The 24240-nt window shown below is 41.5% G+C and overlaps 2 protein-coding genes across 6 annotated transcripts in view; one reads left to right on the top strand and one right to left on the bottom strand.

Moving 5' to 3' along the window:
* Positions 1–23878, top strand: part of NHSL1 (NHS like 1) — a 240735-nt gene extending 216857 nt beyond the window's left edge. For all 4 annotated transcript variants that reach the window (XM_084827665.1, XM_084827664.1, XM_084827667.1 and 1 more), the window contains 3 exons: positions 10536–13934; positions 14448–14577; positions 17381–23878. In XM_084827665.1, the coding sequence (XP_084683791.1) occupies positions 10536–13934; positions 14448–14577; positions 17381–18038 (4187 nt within the window). In that variant the 3' untranslated portion in view covers positions 18039–23878. The remainder of the gene's footprint in view (positions 1–10535; positions 13935–14447; positions 14578–17380) is intronic.
* Positions 19258–24240, bottom strand: part of HEBP2 (heme binding protein 2) — a 31409-nt gene continuing 26426 nt past the window's right edge. For both annotated transcript variants that reach the window (XM_084827669.1, XM_084827668.1), the window contains one exon: positions 19258–22630. In XM_084827669.1, coding sequence (XP_084683795.1) covers positions 22453–22630 — 178 coding nt within the window. In that variant the 3' untranslated portion in view covers positions 19258–22452. The remainder of the gene's footprint in view (positions 22631–24240) is intronic.

The following is a 24240-nucleotide window of genomic DNA, read 5'->3' as shown; positions in this document are numbered from 1 at the left end:
CTTGGCCTTTAGAATTGTTATACAGGTACATCAGTGTAAATTAAATTACGTATTTTCTGAATCTGTTGCTGGTCTTTCTAATGCCTAAGCATCTATCCACATCTTACAACCTAATGTGGACCATTTGGTATTCCTCAGAATAGCCACATATTCCATCATACTCGGAACACCCTGACAGTGGATTGCAGCAGTGAGAACAAAGTGCATGACACAGATGGTAGTTTACATTCCTTCAGTACTTATTCCAAAGAAATAATTTTCTAGTCAGTTGTAAATGAGAAACTGATGGCCATGATCCACCAGGGTTATTTGATAGAGCTGTTGATAGACTTGTAGGTTTATTCTACCATTTTTATGGTCTTATTTTTGGAAAGTAAAGTCATGCAAGTGAATGTAGTGAATTATCTATTGAACTCAACTCAACTTTTTATTTAAGGGTGCTTCAGAGCAGAACTACATGTGACACTTGACCCAGAGAGTGCTGGCAAAAAGCATATGCTATGTTGTGTTTTCTGCCCTTTTTCTGAAACATTTAGTCTGATGGTCCTGTATTGTTTCCCTTACTTGCTCCACATCGTTGGCTGCTGATAGTGGGGAAACCTGGGGAAATGGTGTGGCTAAATCTGACCATACATTATGAGGAGAGGGGAGATTACTTGACATACAGCTGCTATGTTTAGCATTGAATGTAATCCTTAGTTGAATGCAAACCTTAATTGGTCTGAAAACAGTATTTTTCCTCATTGAAATCTTTTAACAAAAGTGTACTTCAGTATATTGTGTGATCAGTGGAAGAAAATTATCCTAATAACTGGGATAAATAGGTATCATTCATAGCATAACTTGTACAAAAGGTTTTTTTTCCATGTTTGCTTCCTAGTCAATACAGCCATTGTGAATGTGTAAAAATCCAAACCAGTATCTTTAACTTAAATATCAATAAAACTGAGACAATCACACCAGATAAAAACAGCAGGGTAGAATACAAATGTCTAAGCAGGCAAATTAAAAGTCTGTATAAATAAAAAGGCATTAACACATCAACGGAAGACATACCAAGAGGAATTCTCCTGTAAGTTGACCCATGCCTGTTTGTTGCTTACAACAGTAGCTAGTAGGATGGGTTAAGCCAGTCTTCCCCAGCTGGCCATGCTGGCTGGAAATTATGGGAGTTGTTGTCCAACACATTTGGAGAGCACCAGACTGTGGAAGGCTGGGTTTAAGTCTCACTACAGTAAGACTGCATGACATGAGAGTTCACGTTTCTAATCCTTGATTTGGAACTGCAATGTAATAAACATTCTGTATCATGCTGAGTTGTCGTGCTGCAAGCAGGCATGCGGCAGGACATCTGCCATTGCTTTGGAACCTGAGATGCATGGTGGCAATAAAACGGTCTGGGTGGTATTGTGTTGCAATTGAAAAGAGGTGGTAAGAGGGGTTAAGCACCCTTTTCCAGAATACCACTTCTTTGCTTCAGATTGCATCCCCCCAATATCACTTCACAACAGAAAAGATGTGTGGGCTAAGGTTTGTGAGCTCAATTGTCTGCCTTGATACTCTAGGTAAGTCCCTGTGAGCATCTTTGAGAGGGGAAGAAACACAGACCTACAAATGTCCTGAAATATAAATAATCAAGTAACCCATTCCTGCTCAAAATCAGTACATTCCCCACCTTTTCTTGGTGCCACTTAAAAAATCTATGCAATAGATGGATTATTTTTAAAACTTGCTTTGACATTTTCATTACTAGCTACATCTTCAGTTGCAATGATGCCAAGAAGTACAGCTACAAGCACCACACCCCAAGTCATTAGCAGCACTACCACTCTCACCCCTACTGCATCAGAGGAGACCACCATCTCCCACTCTTTAACCCATCCTGCCAGTTACTGATGTAAGCAACAAACAGGCAATAGATCAACTCACAGAAGGATTCTTCTAGCAATACAGTAAAACTCAGATGCTTCATAAGGCAACGTGGGTCATCTTTGCTGGTCCCATGCATTCTGTCCTCCCTATTTGGATTTGGGCCTGAAGCACCAAAGAAAAGTATGGCTGTATGGAGGGCAAGTTGTAAGCAATCAGAATTTGTGATTGCACAACATCATTACTGAACATAGGGCATATCTGTTAAGACATTAGCCTTAGCTTTCAATTTCTTGGCCTTGTGAAACTTGAGCAAACATGAGATAGCTTTTTATCATTGGATATAAAACTATGTGGCCATTTGTCTCAAATTTTGTTATGTGGATGGGGAGGAATAAAATCAATAGTAGTCTTCTTTAATGCTTTAAAAAATGGAATTGAAAGCCCATGCTTAATGATGGCAAACAGTTTGGTTTCTTTATGGGCAATATACTCACACCGGCTTTATAAGTCCTGGATGACTTCATTAAGTGCACTATAAAGTAAGTGCAAATGAACTATTGAAAAACAAACGTACACGTGTCTGATTAACATCTGAAAGGAAATCAAGTTGTGGCTCAGTTGTTGATGAAATTGTTGTAGGAAGCTAAAATGGACACACAGACTTAGTTCACATGTAATGACAACCCATAGTTTAAATGACCCGTGGGTTGTCGTACACAAACAGGAGAGAGCAGCAGCCACTTCTGCTTTTAATCAACAACTTACAATCAGCTCATTCGTAGGTTGTTTAGTTAACAATCCCACAGTTAACCCATAGTTTGTTGTTGGGTTAACCCCTGGGTTGTTTAGCCCCTAAACAACCCAACCCTCTGGGTTTGCACATCACACCGAACAGCCTATGAACAGGCCAATCATAGGCTGTTGATTAAAAGTGGAAGTGGCTGCTGTGCTTCAGGCAGTGCGCCCGTCCTCTTCTGCTCGGCCCTGAAAGCCCATGAGTTGTTTAATGCACAGGTTGTCATTATGCGTGAACTGACTTGACAAAGATAAGATTCGAAGAATATGGCTTAGAATTAGGATTGCTAGATTACAATTGACATATTCTTATGGGGTTATACTGTGATACTGAGTGGCTAAAATAAAACTGTAATAATGCATACTGTAGGTTTTCTTTTCTGTCAAGGTTTTTGGTATTTGATCAAAACATCATTGTGGGTTCTGCATTATTTCAACAGAGCCTTGTAGTAGCTGTACAGTTCATACTAAGTATAGTTATGCATATATCAAGAACTGGAGTTGGTAGTTATTAAAGAATAGAGAATAATAACTATGAAAGTGCTTTCGAAAGAAAATAGATGCTAAAGGAAGATTAGTGTTCGTGAATATGTACAAACATCTAAAGTATAGGCTGGATCTGAAGAGCTACTTCAGTCATGTCCAAATCGCACACAGTAGGGATTTTACAGATCCTCGTGCGATATCATATAGTTCTTTTGAAAGTGTTCTTAGTTTCAAAAATGATTTATCCTCAGGCATGCAAAGCTGCTTTTTGAGAAAGACAAGCCTCCTTAGGTGCACAAAACTAGTTGCATGGTTCTGTGGATCCTAGCCATAAATGATAAGTATCTTGACTAGATTGTGACCAAACTGCTGTTTTTTGAGCGATGTGAAGAGATTAACATTAATTTTCAATCATTCCTTTCTTCGTGCACTTACCTTTTCTTATCCAGGAACTGCTTAATTTATTCCTGCTTCTAGGCCATTTATAATTTGCACTGCAAATTTAGTAAGTCATGTGGAGAAGGATAGTTGTACTTGCCCTCCACCCAGACCTAGGGACAGGGCTATATCCAGAAAATTTATATTGGTGGGGCCCAGGGAATTCTACTGGGGCAGACTGTTTTTGGACAAAAAGTGCACCCACACAGTCCTGGGCTCCTAATGTGGGCAGAGTGTTGGGTAAAGTCTTAAGGGTTCAGGGCAGAGCCTGATGCCCCCCAAGGCCTTCTGTGGTGAATCTACAGTGCCCATCCAATTCCTCTTGCTAGACAGCAGGGGTCCTTTAAAGAGCATAATGTTCTTCCCTTCAGCTCTATAGTTCTAGCGCTTGTTTATATCACCCTGTTCAAGGTGAAAACCTCCTACAAATCCCCCCATGCCCACGTCCACTTCAGACAAGCTTAAACTTGCCATTTCCAATTATTCTTGTTTTCACTTGGGATGAAATGTCACCCCAAGTCATGGTTCCACTTTTTAGGATGAACAAAATGTCAAGGGGAGAATGCCACACCAACATCGCTGAGGATTGTTCAACCCAAACTGGGTTGCTCTTCCCCCAACAACCCAACAATTATGCATTCAGACATCATGCTAAACAACCCAAGGAAGGGGCATCCCTGGGTTGTTTAGCTCAGTGGGAGTGGGCTGGTATCCGGGACCTGGGTAGCTTGTTCATGACTACCTAGGGTTTAAACAAATCCCAGGTATCCATGACGTGCTAAGTCACTGTGAGTAGCTGCACACAAATGATTTACAATACACAGATGCCTATATACAGTAGGACTTAAAGTGCTCATCATACATTTCAGGGGTCTTACTGCTCTTAGGGTCTGCAGTGGTTTGGGTGAGGTTCTACCCTTATTTGGCATGGAATAATGCCAGCTGCATGAAACCTGATGTCAGCACCATTAAGGTATGGGACATGATGCACAAAATTGATGGGGCTTCAAGTAAATTTTGCCAACCATGATGTTGCATTTTTCTTTAGTAGCTTGGGTCTAACTGAGCTCAACTGATCCACAAATTAGTGCAAATGAACTTCCAGTTGCTCCCTCTACTGGAAGCAAGCTCCTCTCAGCCCTCTACCATCCTAGACTTTAGTACTAGGGATGTCAGAAAAATCCTCAATGGATTCAAATGAATTTAGATTTTTATGAATCCGACCTGTGGATTCCACAGCGGACCGGCTTTTTCTGAGTTGCATGGATTCCACAGACTTGCAGACCGTTTTTTAACTTGCAGGGCGGGATTTGTGCAAATTCGCACTTGCACTAATGTGCATTAGTGCTAATCTGTACTTGCACGCGTGGAATTACATTCTTGTGCATTCCTAAAAAAAAAAAAATCAGATTCCACCGAAGAGTGGATAGTGGGGGAAAAAGACACCTGACAATCCACGAAACACAGATGGAATGGATTTAACAAAAATCATCCATACCTATTTGGTATGCCCAGCTGTTAGTATCCTTTGCTCTGACCCCAGACACCATCATATATTTCCCTGGCATTTGATGACTAACAGTCCTTTCTGCATTGGCCTGGTTGCACTGGGGTTGCTGTCCCGGTGCTACTAAGAGCAGTGCCAGAATGGTGGTCTTTTCTCTGCAGTCTAGCTGATCAACCAGGTTGCATGCAAAGTGGATGGGCCTGTCATAGGCCAGACAGAGAATGGCCTATGACATTCTCATAGATTTCATAGAATTCTTAATTCTCATAAAGGCTGGCCGTGGGTTGCCGACTCATACAAGTACTGCCTTCATATGGCTAAGGTGGCAATCCTAAACACGCTTACCTGGCAGAAAGTCCCATTGAACACAAGTCTACTACTGCTCAGTAGACATGCGTAGGATTGCACTGTAAAGGACTCTTAACGTGATGAAATTTTCATATGACCCCTATTGATGCATGTGAAAAGTGTGGTGGTGTGCATTCACCTTTAAAGGATGGAGACAGGTGTGTAACACCTTTCCATGCAGTTTTATGTTGTGCCCATCCTTGGCTTTAAATAAAAAATAATTTGTGCCACTTGGCAAAATGCTCATTTTTCTCACTTCAAAAAGTAGATATAATTTCACAATTGTCCCTATGAGTGTTTTTTTCCTTATTTGATTGGCTGTTGTTGCTATAGGCCTTTTGATAAAGTCCTATTGTTGAGAATTATCAGGCTGCTTGCCAGTAGTTGAATAGACATAATATTTCTCACTTGAGCCCATTATTCTGGAAAAATTCTAAAGGTCATGTTCTCACTGCATTGAAGTTCCTGGTAAAACCATACTGACTTCAGTGGGATCAGGGCTTTTGCTTTTTTAAAAAACAAAAATACTTTAAGAGCAGGCAAAATGCATGAAAATATGTGTAAAGGTTTAATTTTATTTGAATTGAAAGAGTAAAAGCAAGTTAATGTTTCATAAATGGCCTTGCCCTTAACTTTTCTTTCCAGTCTTCTATTCTCTTTCGTATTAGTGTGCTGTATGCCAAGGAAAACAACGAGTGTATGTAGCTTAAAGAGATATTAAAATTTATGGAAAGAACGCCCTTACTTTTCACAGTCCAGTTGCATTGAACAATTAAGAGTACTGAAAGGCTCTGGGAGAGAACTCGTTATCTGACATGCCATAAAAACTCTCAAGAGCAGCTCAGAAGCAGGCATTTCCAAATGTCTGTGTTGTTCCTTTTCAGTGACCTGCAGCACTTCAGATAACAAAGCTCTCCTTGCTCCTTTTCTGTTTTTTACACCATCACAGTACAACTTGGAGTAGTCCCCCCCAAAAAAATGCTGTTCAAAAATTGCTATTTTAATCATATTTTAATGCAATGATGCATAAGGATATAAATGGTCTGAAAGATTTGCTCTTAGCTCAATGGCTTTCAAACTGTGTTCTGGGGAAGCCCGAGTTTCCTCAGAAGTTTATTAGGGTGTCTCTACATGAACAATTTATTGCATGCTCTTGATGGCCACTTATGGAAGTTTGCGGGTCCTTTACATGATGTTGTCAACCTCCAGGACGTCTCCTGCACCTTTTCCTGTTTATCCCACTTTCAAAAAGATCAGAGATAAGCTGGAATATTTTGTTTTTAAAATATGGGATATCGGCAGTGTGAAATGCCGCTGTAGCACTATGCACTTGCTGAGGAAGGAGATTCAAACCATGTATCTGCCTTGTAAATGCTTGAGCACATTTCTCGATCAGAGGGAGAAGAGGGTGAAATGGCTCCCTACAACAAAGGAAGACAGATGTGATCCCCCACCCCACCAAGCTCAGAATCAACATCCTCTGTTGATTCAAAGCATCCCATTGAGTTCAGTGGGGCTTACTCCCAAGTAAGTGTGCCAAGGGTTGCAGCCTCACAGCACAATCTTACATCTATGCAGAAGTAAGTCGTAGCTTTCCTGGAGGCTGTGAGGAAACAGTACAGCACAAGTTAAGTGATGAAAACAAGAAATCTTCACCAAGGTTGGCCGTAGAATCCCTGTCCAAATGTCTGGAGACGGTGAGTGGCTGGATGGGGAGGAATAAGCTGAAGCTGAACCCTGACAAGACCGAGGTACTTTTGGTGGGAGACAAGAGGAGGCTGGGGGATGTTGACCTTGTGTTGAATGGGGTACGGCTACCCTTGAAAGACCAGGTCCGCAGCCTGGGGGTCATTTTGGACTCCCAGCTGTCCATGGAAGCTCAGGTGTCAGCTGTGAGCTGGACAGCGCTATATCAACTACATCTAATACGGCGGCTGCGCCCCTTCCTGACCATCTACTCCCATCAGTAGTACATGCCCTGGTCTCCTCTCGTTTAGACTACTGTAATGCGCTCTATGTGGGGTTACCCTTGAAGACAGTTCGGAAGCTGCAGCTGGTACAGAACGCGGCGGCTCGCCTGATTAAAGGCAGCCGCTGGCAAGATCACAACACTCCAGTGCTGAAGGAGTTGCATTGGTTACCAGTTGTTTTCTGGGCCAAATTCAAGATTTCGACCTTTAAAACCCTATATGGTTCTGGCCCAGCCTATCTTAAGGAGCGCCTCCTGCAACACCAGGCAGGCCGCTTAACAAGATCAGCCTCGGATGGCCTTCTCTCTGTCCCATCAGCCAGGACAGCTAGACTGGTGGGGACGAGGGAGAGGGCCTTTTCTGTGGTGGCCCCCACTCTGTGGAACTCCCTCCCTAAGGAACTCCGCCATGCCCCCTCTTTAATGAGCTTCCGCCGTGCATTAAAAACGTGGTTGTTCAGGCAGGCATTTGGGGTGGGTTAGGGTATTTTAGAAAATGTTTTTATTGTAGAATTTTATTGTCTTTAAACTGTTTTATTATATGCTGTACATTGCCCAGAGTGGCTGGGTGACCAGCCAGATGGGCGATTAATAAATTTAATAAATAAATAAAATAAATAAGACTCACACATCCCACTCCTTTGCACACATGCCACGGAGGGAGGGAGGTGCTTCTTCAGTTCAAACCACATGTCTGCCATGTAAAGGAGCCCCTCCTAATCCCACAAAGAAACCGAAAGCAAAGAGCCCCTGTAAGGATGTGGGTTTTTTGCTTAATGTAGAGACACCTTTAGTGTTCCTCAGTTAAAACAATCAGTAATGGCAAACAAGCTGCATTGAAAGACCGCTCACTGCAGTTCTTCCCCAGAACTGTGCAGCGTCAGGAGAATGTTGGTTGTATTTGAGGTCAAAGTCTCAGTTCACAATGGGTAATGGTGTACTCAACGCTTCATGTCAATTGAAATGAAAGGCTGTTCAGGTTCATCCTAGAACAGCCTTTCCCAACCTGGTGCCCCCCAGAATGTGTTGGGTTACAATCCCCATCATCCCCAGCTGGCATTGCCATGCTGATTGGGAATGATGGGGATTGTAGCCCAACACATTCTAGAGGGTACCAGGTTGGGAAAGGCTGTCCTAGAACGTGCCCCACCACTTTATGTGATATGCTGGTTTTCTGCAGCAGTAGACAAACCACTTAAACAAGCTCTCAGTCATCTTAGATTAATACATCTTTTTGTCACTTGAGTTCGTATGGTCTCAGAATGTGGCCAACTTGAAAGAAGGAGATTTGGATTTTCATTGGAACTGCTCTGTCATACTGCCACCCGCACAGTGGATCCGCTCAATCGCAGGGTGGTTAATAAGCCATGGTGGCTTGTTAACCACTCTGTGTGTGCCGGTTGCATGCTGGCTGGATTTGCATAATTACCCACACCAGCACAGCTTGTTGTGATGTCCGAAGCTGGTGAGAGTGGGTTGTTGGGGTGGTTAACAAGCCACCCAGCAACCCTAAAGTAGGCCATGGGTTATGGGTGGTGTGTTAACCACCCTAATCACCCACCCTTGCCAGGCTTGGATGTTGTAATAAGTCACACTGGCAAGGGTAATTCCGTAAATCTAGCTGGCATGCACAGGGTTGGCTTATTAACCATCCTGCAATTGTATGAACCAGGTCAGTATCGCATGGCCAGCCTCTTTCCATCTGCATTTCAGACAGCAGCCAATTGACCTGGTTCAGATGACACGACAGCCCGTCATGGGACATTATGAATATGCAACCCCTGGCCAGGGGGCGCTGGTGCTTGTTGTGTTGTCCAGGGATGGTTATTCGAGGGTTAAACCCTTGCATAACTCCCCCACCCCCCTTGCTGGGTTTGGAGGGTTAAAGCCTCACATAACCCACGGTCTTTTCTGGGGTTATGTGAGGGTTTTTTAAACACTCGGATAACCCTCCCCAGCCGGGTTGGGACGACATGACAAGCCATGGCAACCCCTGGTCAGGCATTGCATGTTCCTAATGGCAGACAGCACGTGCCTCAGCCCCTCAAGGGTTAATTAATCCATGATATGCTGTCATGTTGTCCAAGCTGGTACACAGTCTAATTAGGGAGCACAGTCTGCCTCAGTAGGTGGTGAGCAATGCTGGTTTTGCATCTTCCCCCTGACATTTTGTTCATCCTTAAAAGTGGAACCACAATTTGGGGTCACATCTCATTCCAAGTGAAAACAAGAGTAATTGGAAACAGCAAGCTTAGGCTTGTCTGTAGGACCAAGGTATAGTTAAATTAAATGATTGTATTGATATTCACTGAAAATTGGTTGAACCTTTCAAATCAGTGCCTAAGTGCTTGGTTTTTCTTCATTAAATACACTGAAATGTCTCTATTCTGAGTTTCCTTAAGGAGGTCGGTGATTTTAAAGGCACATGTTAGGGCTGGATTTTTTCTCTGTGACGTAGAGCAGGGGCTCTACGTAAATAATTCACAATTCAAATAGAATAATAATGTTAAAAAAAGAGTGAATAATGATGTAGAAAAATAGTTTTTGTGGAACTGTGTGGATTTCATGGAATCCTGTAGTGCTTGTGAATGGAAGATACAACATGAAGTCATGGTCAGAGTTTGGAAAGCGGAAGAGTAGGAAACAGCTTGTCTCACTCTATTGTTGATATTTTCTTGCTTGTTCATTCCAGGGATTAAAGATAATGTGATATTTTATGTAATGTATATAAAATATTGTAGCATATTGTGACAAGCATTATGGACTGCCGGATGCAACAAGAACAATGGCTGATATGATTTTAAATGTATTTAAAGTGAAGTGCTAGGGCAGCCAAGTAGGCTGGTTGATTCCAGTTGGACTTCAGCTTTTGGCTGGATAATGGCAGCTATTTTCATATCAATTTTTAAAAATCCCAACAGCATGATAGGAGAGTCATTAATGTAAATGTAAACAGACTTAAGGTTCTTGCTGATCTTTGGAACAAATGAACATATTTATAACCGCCACAGCCTCAAATTAAATCGGACGTTTTGATATGTATTTTGTTAATGAACACTACAGTCTAAATGTGTTGAAATGGTCATTTGTGTAACAGTTGTTTCATTTTAAATTCAACAGTTGGCACTGGTAAAAGTGACTTCCGTGGCCATTCTTTATGTGTCCCTGATCACTATTCCACGCTAGGAAGACTTGATAGCTATCGCTCTTCTCTACAGCAGTGTGACACCAAGGACTCCAGCTGTCAGACAGAGGAAGTCAAAGTGGTGCCACCTTCAGTGAGGCGAATACGTGCACAGAAAGGTCAAGGAATTGCAGCCCAGATGTCACAGTTGTCCAGTTCTTCTGGAAACATGTCTGTGATGAGCGATTCTGCTGGGGTGGTATTTGCTTCTCGCCTAAACAATGACCTGGGTTTTCACAGTCTACCTCGGTCTGGGGCAAGAGTGTCCCTGCAGTTACTGGAACGTAGGCATAGCCTCTCTAAGTCAACAGAAGGTGGAGCTTTGTCGCACCGAATAAGCAAATTGCAAGTGGACAATAGTATAGACTACATGAGGAATAGCAGCAGGACAGGTGTGCTTCAAAGGCCAAAGTCCCAAGAAGTAAGGAGCTCTGAGGGTGAACAAGTAGAAAGCCCAGCATGCACGGTCTCGCCACATACTACATATTCAGCCAACATCATACCAAATGCTACCCTGTCATCCTCTTCAGAGGTGATTGTTATTCACACCACACAGAGTGCTGGATCAATGGATAGTAAAATCACGAACTCCTCTTCATATTCAAAGCCTAGAGATGTTGCCAACAGCATAGCAAGCAAAAAAGATCAACAGCATCATTCTAGTGATACCTGGAGTGAGACCAGTTCAACGCATCACTCACAGCCCTCAGACATTACTATCTCATCAAATGCTGTGATGGTGCTTGCCCTTGGAGATTCAGGGGTGTGTCTCAGTGGTGCAGGAACTGTGGAAAATGCCCCCCAAAATATGACTTACAGCTGCAGGAACAATCTCAATGGCTTTCCAAGCCACTCTCAGGACAGTGACAGCAGGAGTGAATCAGGTTACTCGGTGGAGAAAACACAGGGCAAAGTTCAGAATAGCACAGAGCATTGTGGGTTCAAGCATGCTAGAAATGAGGAGACACCCTTACACAAGCCCAGCTGTGCCACTCCAGGGTGCTCCACACCTGTGAGCAACTTGAGTACTGGCAGCCTGGAAAGAGTCTCAGCCAAGGAAGACTCAAGCTCTTTATATTCCGTGGACCATGATGGCTATTATACTTCCATGCATGTGGACTCAGGCCTCAAGTCTGGTAAAACCTGCAATAATAATAATGGCTTTGGGAATCCCAGGCATAGTGTCATTAATGTGTTTGATGGGGTTGAGAAGAAATCTCTGGGAGACTTGTCATACTGCAGCGACAAGTTCCTCTCCAGAAGCATCTCCTTAAAGAAGGCAAAGAAGCCACCTCTGCCACCATCCAGAACAGACTCTCTTAGAAGGATCCCCAAGAAGAAAGCTCAGTCCAGTGGGCAAGTACTGGATGACATGCTGATTGCTAGCCTGCAACACTCCCTGCAATTGAACCTCAAGTGCAAAAATGGCAGCTCACCATCTCAAAGTCCCAGCAGTGATTATGATGACCCTTGGGTGCTGCGCTCTCGTAGTCAGAGCTCCGTGAGTGCCAGCAGCAGCATGATGTCTGCAGCAGGCCTGAACGTGTACTCCATCTGTGCTGTCACACCCTCCCAGAGTGAGACAAGCAGTATCAGGTCAGAGTATGCTGATCAGTGGGGTTACTGCAGTGACTGTCCTGGGATGCCTGACGATCATTTAAAATCCCCAGTACTTCATTCAGCTAATAATGCACCCAAGCTGAATGATTATAACGTCAGCTGCCTTAATGACGGGTCAAGGGCTTCTGCACCGCATGTGCCCAGTGGGTTGACCAAACCAAAGACAACTTCTCCAGAAAAGTCACACAGAGTTACATCACCATCCAGTGGCTATTCTAGCCAATCCAACACACCCACCGCACTTACGCCAGTGCCTGTCATTCTAAAATCTCTGTCAATGGGGAATGGGAAAACCAAGATGAAGCCTAAAGTGCCTGAAAGGAAGTCATCCCTGCTATCTTCAGTTTCAATGTCTTCCTCCTCCACATCTCTTTCTTCCAATACATCTGCTGAAGGGAGTGTGAGTGTGAAGAAATCCGATCCAGGCCTGAGCTTCCCTCTAGTTGCTCCTTCTCAACTAATGTCACCAGACCCTGCTGATCATCTTTTTCCTCCCCCACCGCCCCCCTTAACAGATGTTATTGATCTGCCTCTTCCACTGGAATCTCCCAGTTTCCCACCACCTCCGCCAGAAGCTGTTCTAGATGTATCATTTCCTCAGAGTGCTCCATGGTTTAATTGTCAAGATAGATCACCGAGTCATTTCTTCCCTTCATCACAACCTGTCCCATCTCCTCCTCTTCCACCTCCTTCCCCTTCTTCAGTTCCTCCACCAGCACCACCCTTGGACCCCAAGCTCACAAAAGATGCATATAAACATGCACCATATTCTTTCAAGAAATATAATCAGGAAGGTCCTTGTCCCAACACGATCAAACCACCATTAAATAAGGACGTTCCCACTAGGCCTGCAATGCCTCTAGTAACCACCCAAGTGCTACAAATGGTGCAGCTGAGATCTGTGAAGAAAGCTGCTATGTCAGAGGCTGAACAGTCAGTTGAATCAGACTGCAAAACCAATTCTCAGGAAAAATTTACTGAAGTTCTCGCATCTCAGTCGCCTTTAAAACCATGTGTGTCAGTAGGACGCAGCGACAGCCTGGATGAAGATGAGGTAAAACCGCATAGAGCGTTTGAGAAAGGCTTTGTTTACAGCCCCAGTCAAAGGCCTTATCCAGGTTGCAGTGGCAGTACTCCTGAACTTACCCGTAGTAAAATGCCTGGCAATGCAGCCAGTCTAGCTAACTCAGTTGCCAGTGATTTACCGCCAGCCAGGGCTGAAGAAGCACCAGTGCAGATCCAAGGTTCTCACTTTGATCTTGCAAGTTCATCACTTCAGGGACAGCCAGGATCTCTCAACAAGCCTCAGGGTATATCGCCAAACAAGAAGCCGCCACCTGTTTCAAAGAAACCCAAACTGTTCCTGATTGTGCCACCCCCACAACCTGATGTTACAGCAGAAAAAATAGCTGAAGTGGGTGAAACCGTCAGAAGCTCTCCGAGTGTAACTACAAGGGATGCTGTAGTTGCACAGCACTGTCAGGCTAAAGATTATCCTTCAGATGGACCCTGTTCTTATGAAATGGACTCAGGCAGCCTTTTTCCGGAAGGAGGAGCTGCAGGTTCCACCTCCTGTGAAACCCTGGAAACCAGTGTCTCTACACTGCAGCCCAAGCAGGAGCAACAGCCTGGACCAGGCGGTGGAAGCCGGTCTGACAGAAACGGAGACAGCATCTCCCGAGCAGACAGGCACCTGTCTCAAAGCGATGAAAGTGGTAAGGCTGTTTTCCATTTTGTTCCCCATCTTCACCTAGTGTGTTGGTGACCGGATATACTTGGGGGTGGGGAGGGTTATTGTATCCACTTTGTTAAAAACCCCTCTGTGCAGATACATCCAGATCTCAAGGAAAATGACAGAGCTTGGGTCAGTTATGTGTAAAGAATCCCTACTGCCTTTTTCATTTAAGATCAGTTTTTTTGTCAACCGTATTCCTATTCTAAAAAGTCCTGGTATGATGAGTTTGTAGCTTTTAAGTTGAGACAGTAATGGTAGCCATTATTGGGGGGAAGAGGAACCCCCAAAACCCCAAAGAGAGTTTTATGTTGTTTGTAAACAAAAGCTTCTCGCAGATTGCAGTTACTCAATACAATTTTGTTGCTGTTGTCAGTAAAAAGATAGAAGTATAGTTGTGTGTATTTAAAGAAATTTACAAACTGTATTTGTTTGTTTGTTCTGTTGGCTACTGACCTGTGATAACTTTTTTCCCCCTTTCATACTTGTATTTTAGCTGAGGTGTTTGAATCAGATGCAGTGAACAGCTTTTTATTGCAAAGCCCTAATTATGGGGAAGGCAATGAGGTGGTGGCAGTGCCAACTAGACCAAGGACTACTGAGGATCTTTTTGCAGCCATTCACAGGTATTGATTAAATTGCCTTATTTGTGTTGCTTCATCCATTATTCTTTGTAGTTTCTTTAATATAGTTCTCCCATAATGCATAATGTTGATGATTATTATTTTAATTCTTAAAGAAACATACTTTAGATGCCAGTAATATGTAGTTAAAATACATCATAAATATGCTTCTTCTGTTGCTTTGTAATAACCTTTTACTAATTTTGAAACTAAACTTTGCTAACAACAAAATCCAATTCCATAAGATTGTCAGCCTTTGCCCCCTTCTTTGTACCAAGAGACCCCTTGTTTATATTGTACTGTTGCTCTCAGTCTGCTTGATTTAACATATACTATTGCTTTCTCTGTGTATCTTTTTGTTTCATTCTCTCTGCCCTCCATCTCTTTTTACTCTTCGCTGATTAAATGGTGCAGTTTGGGACAGAGGCTCAACTCTAATGCTTCATGGCAAGCTTGGCTTAAACTGGCAAGTAAACAAAATTTATCAGTCATATGGCAAAACATATGACAATAGCTGGATTATAGAGTGCCATAATCCAGTTGAAGATGGACTATTTTTTGGCAAACTGATTTGTCAGTTGAGAAGTGCAATACAGACAATTTCCACCCCAACCCATTCTACCCTGATTTAAAAAAAAAAAGAAAGCTCCGTTAATGAGTAATTTTAACAAATTTCACTGAACTACACCAATGAAAATGTTCTTTTACAAATGCTGTCTTTTGTTACAGATCTTTAGAAAGCAGCCTATTTAAAGCAAACAAACAAACTTTGAGAGCTGTAGTTGGAAGGGAAAATTACCCTGAGAAGAAACTGACTAACCTTTACTTGGAATATCTAATGTGCAACACTGGTTCCATCTTGCGGTCATTTATTGAATAGATTTCTAAAGTGTAATGGAACGCATTGCACACACATCCCAGTTCTTGACTGAGTTCATTTATGCACATGGGAGCTGAATCCCAAGACTCTCATTCTGCTCTTATGTATGAAGGAATGCTCAATTGACTTTCATAGAAAGGAAAACAAACCCGTTACATTCGCATGTAATTAACCCACGATTTGCTGGAAGCAAGCAAGTGCACTGTCTCTGGTGCACTTCTCATTTTTGGTTTTATTTTACAACCTACGTTAACCCCAATCGTAGGCTGCTCTTGTGTTGTCTGAACCCAGGCACTGGGTTGTTTAGGGATTAAATAACCCAGAGTTAATCCAAGAATAAATCATAGGTTAACTCTGGGTTGTTTAACCAGAGAGAGGAAACAGAATAAATAGTGTAGCTGTAATAAAAAGACATTTTCTTAAGTATTGTTAAGCCCCTTTTGTTTTCATTTCTGCTTAAGGCCATTTAATTTTCTGTGGATGGTACTTTTTATATTTTTAATAAGGGGAATGGTCTGCATTGCATGATTATACAAAGGAATGTGTATTTTATGTTATACATACAAATAAGTACTGAGAATGCCCTTCCATATTAATATCCATATTAGAACACAGTACTATGTATCTTTCATTTAGTTATGTATTGTTGACCCACAAAGATACAAAATAATCTGCTAGTCCACATTTATATGACTTTCATTTTTTATCTGTATTTCCAGCCTTTTTTATATGAATACATTATCTGTCTCTGAGCTGAAATGAACATGGAAAAAGTGTATTTCTCCCATTTCTCATGAAATCCTAACTTAATGATTTAGGCCTGTTTATTTCACCTCAGGAGTGCACATATCCATTCCTCCTCATGGCTTGGAAAAGATGAGTGAACAGAATTTATTTGAATGCAGTGTATCTGTGATTCCTAATTTTTTAAACACCCCCCCATAATTTCCAGAGACAAAATGCGTGCCAGAGATATATAGCGTTTAAATAAATGCAGAACAGTCACATTCATTTTTTACTTTCTTCTTGTGGCGAGGATAAGGGGCATGCAAGTGTCCAAGACTTGTGCCGGGTTGAGGTTTATTCCTGGAACTTGGCAAGTGAACACATGGCTCAATCTTGTGAACTGGTTGATTACAGAGTATTTTCTATTAAAATGATACTACTTTGTTATCACTTGTCAATAAGCACAGACCAAAGGAAATGACTATGCCATACTTGTTCAAATAAATGCCCCTGTACTGTTTTTAAATGAGTTGGAATGCTTGGATCACATTCATATATGGTTGGTATTAACTTGAAAGGAATGGTACTTGCATTTCACCCTATATAGTTAATTACTCATCTGCTTTTAACCAATAAGCTTTGTGGTTTTGCCTCTGCATATTGGTTGTTTTAAGAGATATCCCTTCCCCTCTCCGCGAGTTAATGTAGCAGCTTTTTAGATGATGCTTAATACTATGTGCTACATGCTAATTACTATCTGATAGGCAAGTTAAATGCTTGTTAGTAGCTCCCCACAGAACATATGAATTTCATTTACACCATTAATTTCCTTCCTGTTGGCATTTTCATTTTGAACTCCTTGACTAATGTAACTAGTTTGTATTCTGTAGGCTTTGAAAGAGGCTACTACAGTGGAAAGGTGTTTCATTAAGAATTGGCAGGATTCAAATATTGGCTTCACAAAATATTAATGAGAAAAGAAACATTGTAGCTCACAAGTAAATTTTAGTTCCAAGTTGGGGAATAAAATATTACCATTCCTTTTTCCAATAGCAACTCCCTATTAAGTTTTGCAGTAGCTATTATTCATCCGCTTGCTTGCTAATAAGCATAAACTTTTTATAAGAACATGTGAAATAGGAAGCTCTATGTGAGAGGTTAATACTGCTTTTCTGTTTTTCTTCCTCATCAAAATCACAGATCCAAAAGGAAAGTCCTTGGCCGCAAAGACTCTGAAGATGACCGCACCCGAAATCATTCTCCATCACCCCCAGTTACACCCACTGGTGCTTCCCCAAATCTGGCTTCCCTTAAGCAGGCAGGATCAATTCAGAGAAATATTCGCAAGAGTAGCACCAGCAATGATAACTTCAAAGCACTGCTGCTTAAAAAAGGGAGTCGCTCAGACACTAGTTCTCGCATGTCAGCAGCAGAGATGCTGAAGAATACAGACCCAAGGTTTCAAAGACCCAAGGCAGATTCACCCTGGGACCTGGCTGACAGCACCACAAGTCGTTCTCCTGCCAAAAGCAGGTGGGCTCAGGAAGAATGGGCCAAGAGTGAAGGCCTGATGCCCAGGAGTCTGTCCTTTTCCAGCACCAGGTATAGCCGATCTCGAACCCCACCGTCTGCTGCAAGTAGCAAATACAATGTTCGAAACCGGATCCAGAGTAGCCCTATGACTGTTATCAGCGAGGGAGATGTGGAAGCAGTTGAACCTGCAGAGAGCAGGACTCATAGGTCTTTAGAAGAGGAACAAGAGAGCCAGCTTGATGTGTTTGACATTGATGAAATAGACATTAATGAAGATGTGAGCTCCAATGAGGACACCACAATACACCCAGACTTGGTAACTTAATGGTGACACCAAATCTTTTAAGAATGTATGTATTCCCATCAGCTGGAAAACTTTTAAGTGAGGATTAAGAAGCAGGGCACTGTGATGTTAAAGTTTCAGAAGGTGTATGTGATGAGTAAGGAGCCAGGCCTAGCAGAAAGCCCTAATCAGTACAATTTCTTTGCCAAGCGTACGCATGCATGGATACTACAGTACTGATACCTCTATATGGCTTTGTTGGATTAGACATTTTGGTTTGAAAGAAAGTGGCCAGACTTCTCCATTAAAGCCTTAAAATCTTCTAGATAAAAAACAAAAAACCCACTCAGATTCTGGGTTGCTTATGATATTTTTTGAAGGTGTAAAAAATTAAAGTAAGCCTGCAAAGGAAATGGGAAACTTCTGTGGTACAGGGTGGCAGTAGCTTTTTAAGTGTTATATTTATGAAACTTAGTAATCTCTTTTGAGCAGGGGCTGATGGAATGAAATATGTAGCCTGTTAGAGTTAGCAGGATTGACATTGTCCTACTGCTTCTTCTAGTGTGGGCTCCTCTGCTAGTCTAATCATCTCACAATAGGATAACAACAGGCCATCCAGAATCTGGATTAATTTTTTTTAATCCATCAGGAAAAAAAGCACTGTTGAAATACAGAAGTGATTGCTATGCAGTCATATTACAGCCCACCTGTTTGGTTTTCAGAAGCCGTCCTCCCCCACCCAAAATGAACTTGTTTTTTTTTAATGGAAATTGAGATATCCTTTGGAGGCCTAAAATACATAGCTGCAGATCTGTAATGAGGGTTTATGTAAATTCAGGGTAACGGTGAGGCAAAATAAGCAAACAGCCATTAACATCTAAATCTGAAAACAAATCCAACATGTGAAAACTTATACAACAGAAATGCAAAGAGTTCCATTTACTTTTCAATTAAACTCTGGGAATTGCATCACTGCCAGGTTTTCTTTGTCAAAAAAGGAAGATTTTTGAATAACGTATCACTTGAAATATCAAACACTTCCTAACTTTTGGTTACCAAAGAATACACTACAATTACTTTTATTTTTAGTGTATAATCAGGATTTCCTTGATTTGAGGAAATAACCATAATCATTTAGGAGAGTTTGCTTAATTTTATTGAGTATTTACCAATGAGTTAAAAAAAAATAACATTTTCTTATTTGTAAAGAAAATTACTGATAAAATAACAGCTACAATTTTGATCACGGTTTTTTAAAGAAGTGTTTAGTTTTTGAAAAGGGATTTTGCATACGTTGATAGTCAGTGTGGTTTTTATAATATTTGTACATAATTAAGTTCTTAAGGTAACTTTTGTCCCACCAGTGTTGGAATTTCTACATTTTTAGGCATTAAGAAAAATCTATGTAGGTAATTTATTTTACTGAAAAACACTTGACTCTTTTCTTTCCATCTCTGTATTTGTTAGTACTGTAAATTTCAGGGGCCTTCACTCAGCTCAAGAAAGGGATGGGGACAATGCTGTGACTCTGCTTCAATAAACAAGGCTGCCATTTGTCATCTTGTGTCTCAAGTTACTAAAACTTGGAAACTAGTGGATGCCATTCTATTGAAAACCAGCCTATGGCACTGCCAGCAAGGGCTTGTGCCACTCCTGCACAGGAATCGCAGGACCTGGCTCTTGGGCAGGAGCAGTAGGCTCTATACACATGCTAACATGTCATTGAAATAAATGAGAAGTAAATGTTCATAAGTGGAGCTCAGGCTGCTGGTCGCTATTTAAAGCCACCAACATTCTATTTGAGAGAAACTCTTCATGCTAATATAAGCATTTTCCATTATATATGCTAAGTGTTTGCCTGTTTCACAAAAGGCTGGAATGTCCCTGTGTGTGCACGATAGTGTGTACACTGGAGGCGCTGGATCACTGCCATTATATTTAGTGGAACATATTGGATGCCTGCAGAAATAACTCTTCCCCCTCCTAAGCTGCACAACTGTCCAGTGTTCTTGTTTTTCTTACTCAGGACCTAATGTTTATTTCTACTATGTAATCCCGCCTCTTCTCCCCTCCCCTCATCTGTCTGACTCATTAAAACAAGACATTTGTACAAAGTGCTGCGTTTTTGCTTCCGAGAGCCTAATGTTTATGGGCCTTGGAAGATGAATAGCTATAAGAACTTTTAACGGCTATAAATATTCCAGTTTTCTGTTTTTTAAAAAGGAAGCATACATTTTTGAATATGTATTTATTACTGAACCATTTAACTGGTGACACGGGACTTGTTGATATTCATCACAAGTGAAATATGCAGCTTTGCAGCATCACAAGCTGCTGCTGAACAAAGTTTACGATTTCTCTTAGAGCAGATGCCAAGGTGTTTTCAATTCATCCGTTAGCAATAAATGTAACAGGTGCTAATGTAAATAAATTGCAAAAACCATTAGCTTTCCACATTAGCAGATTCATTATTGATGGTCACTATTTTTTGTAGCTACGTATACAGAGGAATAAAAACTGTATTTCCTGTTGTCAGTTCATACATCACCAGAGACCAGCCTTCTCCAAGCCGATGCTGTCCAAATGTTTGAACTACAATTCCCATTAACCCCAGCCAGCATGGCCCAGTGGTCAAGTATGATGGGAGTTTAATCCAAAATATCTGGAGGGCACCAGTTGCAGAAAGGCTGCCATAGGCAACATTTACCTTTAGAAACACTGGCAGCCTGTCAAGTGTTTATCTACTTTGAACATCACCTGTGCTGTTTAGTATAGAAAGCATCTTCTGTGTTTGATATGGGCAGGACTGTGTGCAAGCTAACTGCATGTAGGATGACATGACATCTTAAAGCAGGGATGGGGAACTTGTGGCCCTCCATATGTTGCTGGACTACAACCCCCATCATCCCTGATCATTAGCCATCATGGATGCATGAGAGTTGGACTCAACCAATGTCTGGAGGGTCACCAATTCCCCACTCTTATTTTGAAGAAAGGCTTTTCTGGCTTGCCACTTCATGTTAATTTTAATACAAAATTCATGTGTTACAAATATTTTTCCTCTTGTCATTGTCTTCTCCCAGTAGTACGTACAAGTACAAATGTGGAAGGGGCAGTAAGAGGAGAAATGGTATATGTTAGTAATTCAGCTAGAAGAAGCGATACCATTAGCCATTTTCAGTTTAAGACACAAATCATTTTTCAGTTAAAATTTGAGTTAATATTCCACATTTTTCAGTTGAGCTGCATGGATTGAACTCCACATTACAATATCCAAATTAAGAAGGTTTATTATATAGTCCCATACTATGCTTCATAGCCAAAAATAGACAGGTTCCTACCTCAAAAGCCTAATGAATGGTAAAAATGATACAGGTTTGCCCCATGTAATAATACGGAGTTAAGTATCTATGAGAATGGACACTACATGTTAACTTCCTCATCAAAATATGCCTATCAGACTGGTTAGTCCAGCACAGCTTTCTGGCCAAACTGCTAAATTTTATTGAGGCAACATATCAGTCAAACATTATAGGTTTCCATTAAAGAAAAGCAGACAACATATAATATGGAAAGTACCCTTAAGGCAGGAGTATCAAACCCCAGTGGGTTCGAGGGTCAAATTCCCTACCCTGTAGCTACCCAGGATTCATACAATTTCCCACCAAAAACAAAACACAAACCAATGTGGTTTTGATCTAAATTAAACACCATCTCAATTTAGATATGAAATTGTAAATAGTAAAAAATAATTATTGCAGCTTTGGTGGGTTAGCTGTACTTGAAGGTTTATAACATAAATATATGTTACGTCTGCATACATTGTCCATTAAGGGCATCGGCGTCCTAGCCTTGAAGCTCATTCAGTAAACGCACGTTGAAGACCCTTACAGCCTCTAGTACTAAGGCCCTTTAGCTGCTATTTTTAGAAAGCTACAAGTGAGAATCGCTAAAATGGGAAGTGTTTCATTAAGGACTTCCTACCTCCCCCCACATACAATATATCAAGCACGGCCTGAATCTTAGGTTTGATAACCTACCAAACCTTAGGGTGCCTGGAAACCTACATAGTAATTCAGAAAGTGCAGTTTCTCTACACAAAGTTCAATGGAGTTTAGTCAGGTTGTACGGATAGAGAATTAGCCGCTGGGAAGAGAGAATTTGGTCACATTTTCAAGATATATTTTCACTTCTACTGAAAATATTACTACTTCAGTAGTATTGTACATCTTTTGCCTTTAGATACATTGCCTTTAGATACCAGTACATACTATAACATATCTATCCATTTCATATTGGCACTGATAGATACCAGGGCACAGAAATTTAGGCAGCAAGAACCATAGGAAAATATATTAGAAAAAATATACAAAAGTATGGCTTTAATCCATTAGGAAAAGTTACATTTTGTTAAGGACACATTTGGATGTCATGACTGATCTGCACTGCTGAGGTTTTAGCTTTTCTTGATAAGCCAAACTTCATTGTGTCTGTTCAGCAATTTAAACGGACTATCATAGCCAGCGCTATAATAGACCTTTTCTTGAAAAGGTCTCCCATCCCGCTTCAAACTTTCAGCAAGTGCCAGTATTTCTTCTTGGTTCTTTTTAGCATTGGTAAACCCTCCAAACGATCTGTTAAGAAAAGCAAAAAATAAAGAGTGTCGATACATGTTTGCAACAGCAAAAGACCTTAAAAAAAAAAAACAGCTGCAGAAGCCAAAACAAGACAAAAAGGGAGACAGCTGCATCAGTGTTTTGTAGTTTCTGATGCGTTTCGAGAATCTTTATCGAGATAAAGCTGAAGGTGATATTTATACTTTAATTTACGTTGATGCAACGGGAATCCTTGCAGTATTGCATAAGGAATATTTTACTGCACAGGGATCCAAAGAGATGTAGAAAGCTTGGTCTTCAAGGTCTCCAATGTATATATTATAATCCCCATATGAAAGTTTCCTTGTTGCAGCTGCTTAAACTTCTTCCACATGCAGGAATATCAGCAACAAAGTAGAGATGCTCAACAATGGGAACTTCGTAAGCCACTCTACAAGGAAGTTCACACAAGTTGGTAGTTTCTGTGAGTGCCATGTGAAAAGATAGGACCATAATCAGCTTGCATTTAGGGAGTACTTGCTTGGAGGCGCTGTTTGTGTGAACCAGCATCTCTACATAGAAGCTGTATATATACAGTAGGCATAATTCTCACAACTGGTGGCTTAGAAGTGCTGACGTGATTGTGCCAGTTGGGATGGTACAGTTGCCTCCACGTGAACACAGCCCAGCTAAAGTGTGTTGTGAAATCCTGAGCCTTCTGTGCGGCCTGACAGCAAATATAAACCAGCTCTTAACATGGTAGCTGCCATGTGAGGCTGCTTAATGTAACTTTTATGTGAGAGCAATAACGTGTGGGCCAGTTAGAGGGGTTGTTTAAATGGAAAAAAAGAAATGAGAAAACAAAAAGGGTCTCTGGGTACAAATCTGTGCCTTATATTAGGAAAGTGATAGTGGAATATTTTCCATTAATTCAGGACTAACTGGTTGAACAGCAGTTACAATTTTTACAGCTTTATACAGCAAGTAGATCTGATCAAAATTACACATCAATGAGAGAAATGTCTTCTTCACAACTCTAAAAGCCCCCAAGAATATTTCTGAAACTTCTAGTTTTGGTTTTCTTTAAGACCCCAGAATTCTGTATCTAACTAAACCTGGAAAAAATACATTGTACAACATACTCTAGGGATGGCAGAGAATTCCACCACGGATCTCAGTGAGGCCGAATGCCAGTGCATTTGGCCCCCCGAAATCTGTGGCGGAACGGCCTGCCGCCCCCCCCCCCGCGGATCCCCCCTGGGACAAGGCTTACCTGGGGCGGATGTCCCGGGCGGCGGCTCCAGTGGTGGCTGTGGCAGCTGGTCTTCCGACCGGCTACCACCGCTGCCATTTGCAGTCTTGTCGGTCTTTTTTTTTTTACAAGACGTGATAGGCTACGTAAAGATTTACATAGCCTATCATGGCTGGGTAAAAAAAAACAAACGCGTACGCAAATGGCGGCGGCTACGGCCACCGCCATTTGCGTTCCTTATTTTTGGCCATCTTAGTCTACGTAAATATTTATGTAGGCTAAAACAGCGAATCAAAAAGGGATGCAAATAGCGCCCGCTACGCTATTTGCGTTCCCCTTTATTTTTGCTGTCATAGTCTACGTAAATATTTACGTAGACTAAGACGGCCAAAAATAA

This window comes from Heloderma suspectum, chromosome 1 (genome assembly GCF_057233095.1).
Source record: "Heloderma suspectum isolate Gila_16-S chromosome 1, 16-S_ref, whole genome shotgun sequence".
NCBI classification, from domain to species: Eukaryota; Metazoa; Chordata; class Lepidosauria; order Squamata; family Helodermatidae; genus Heloderma; species Heloderma suspectum.
Note: the sequence above shows the minus strand (reverse complement) of the source record. Positions and strands in the feature narration are given on the sequence as shown.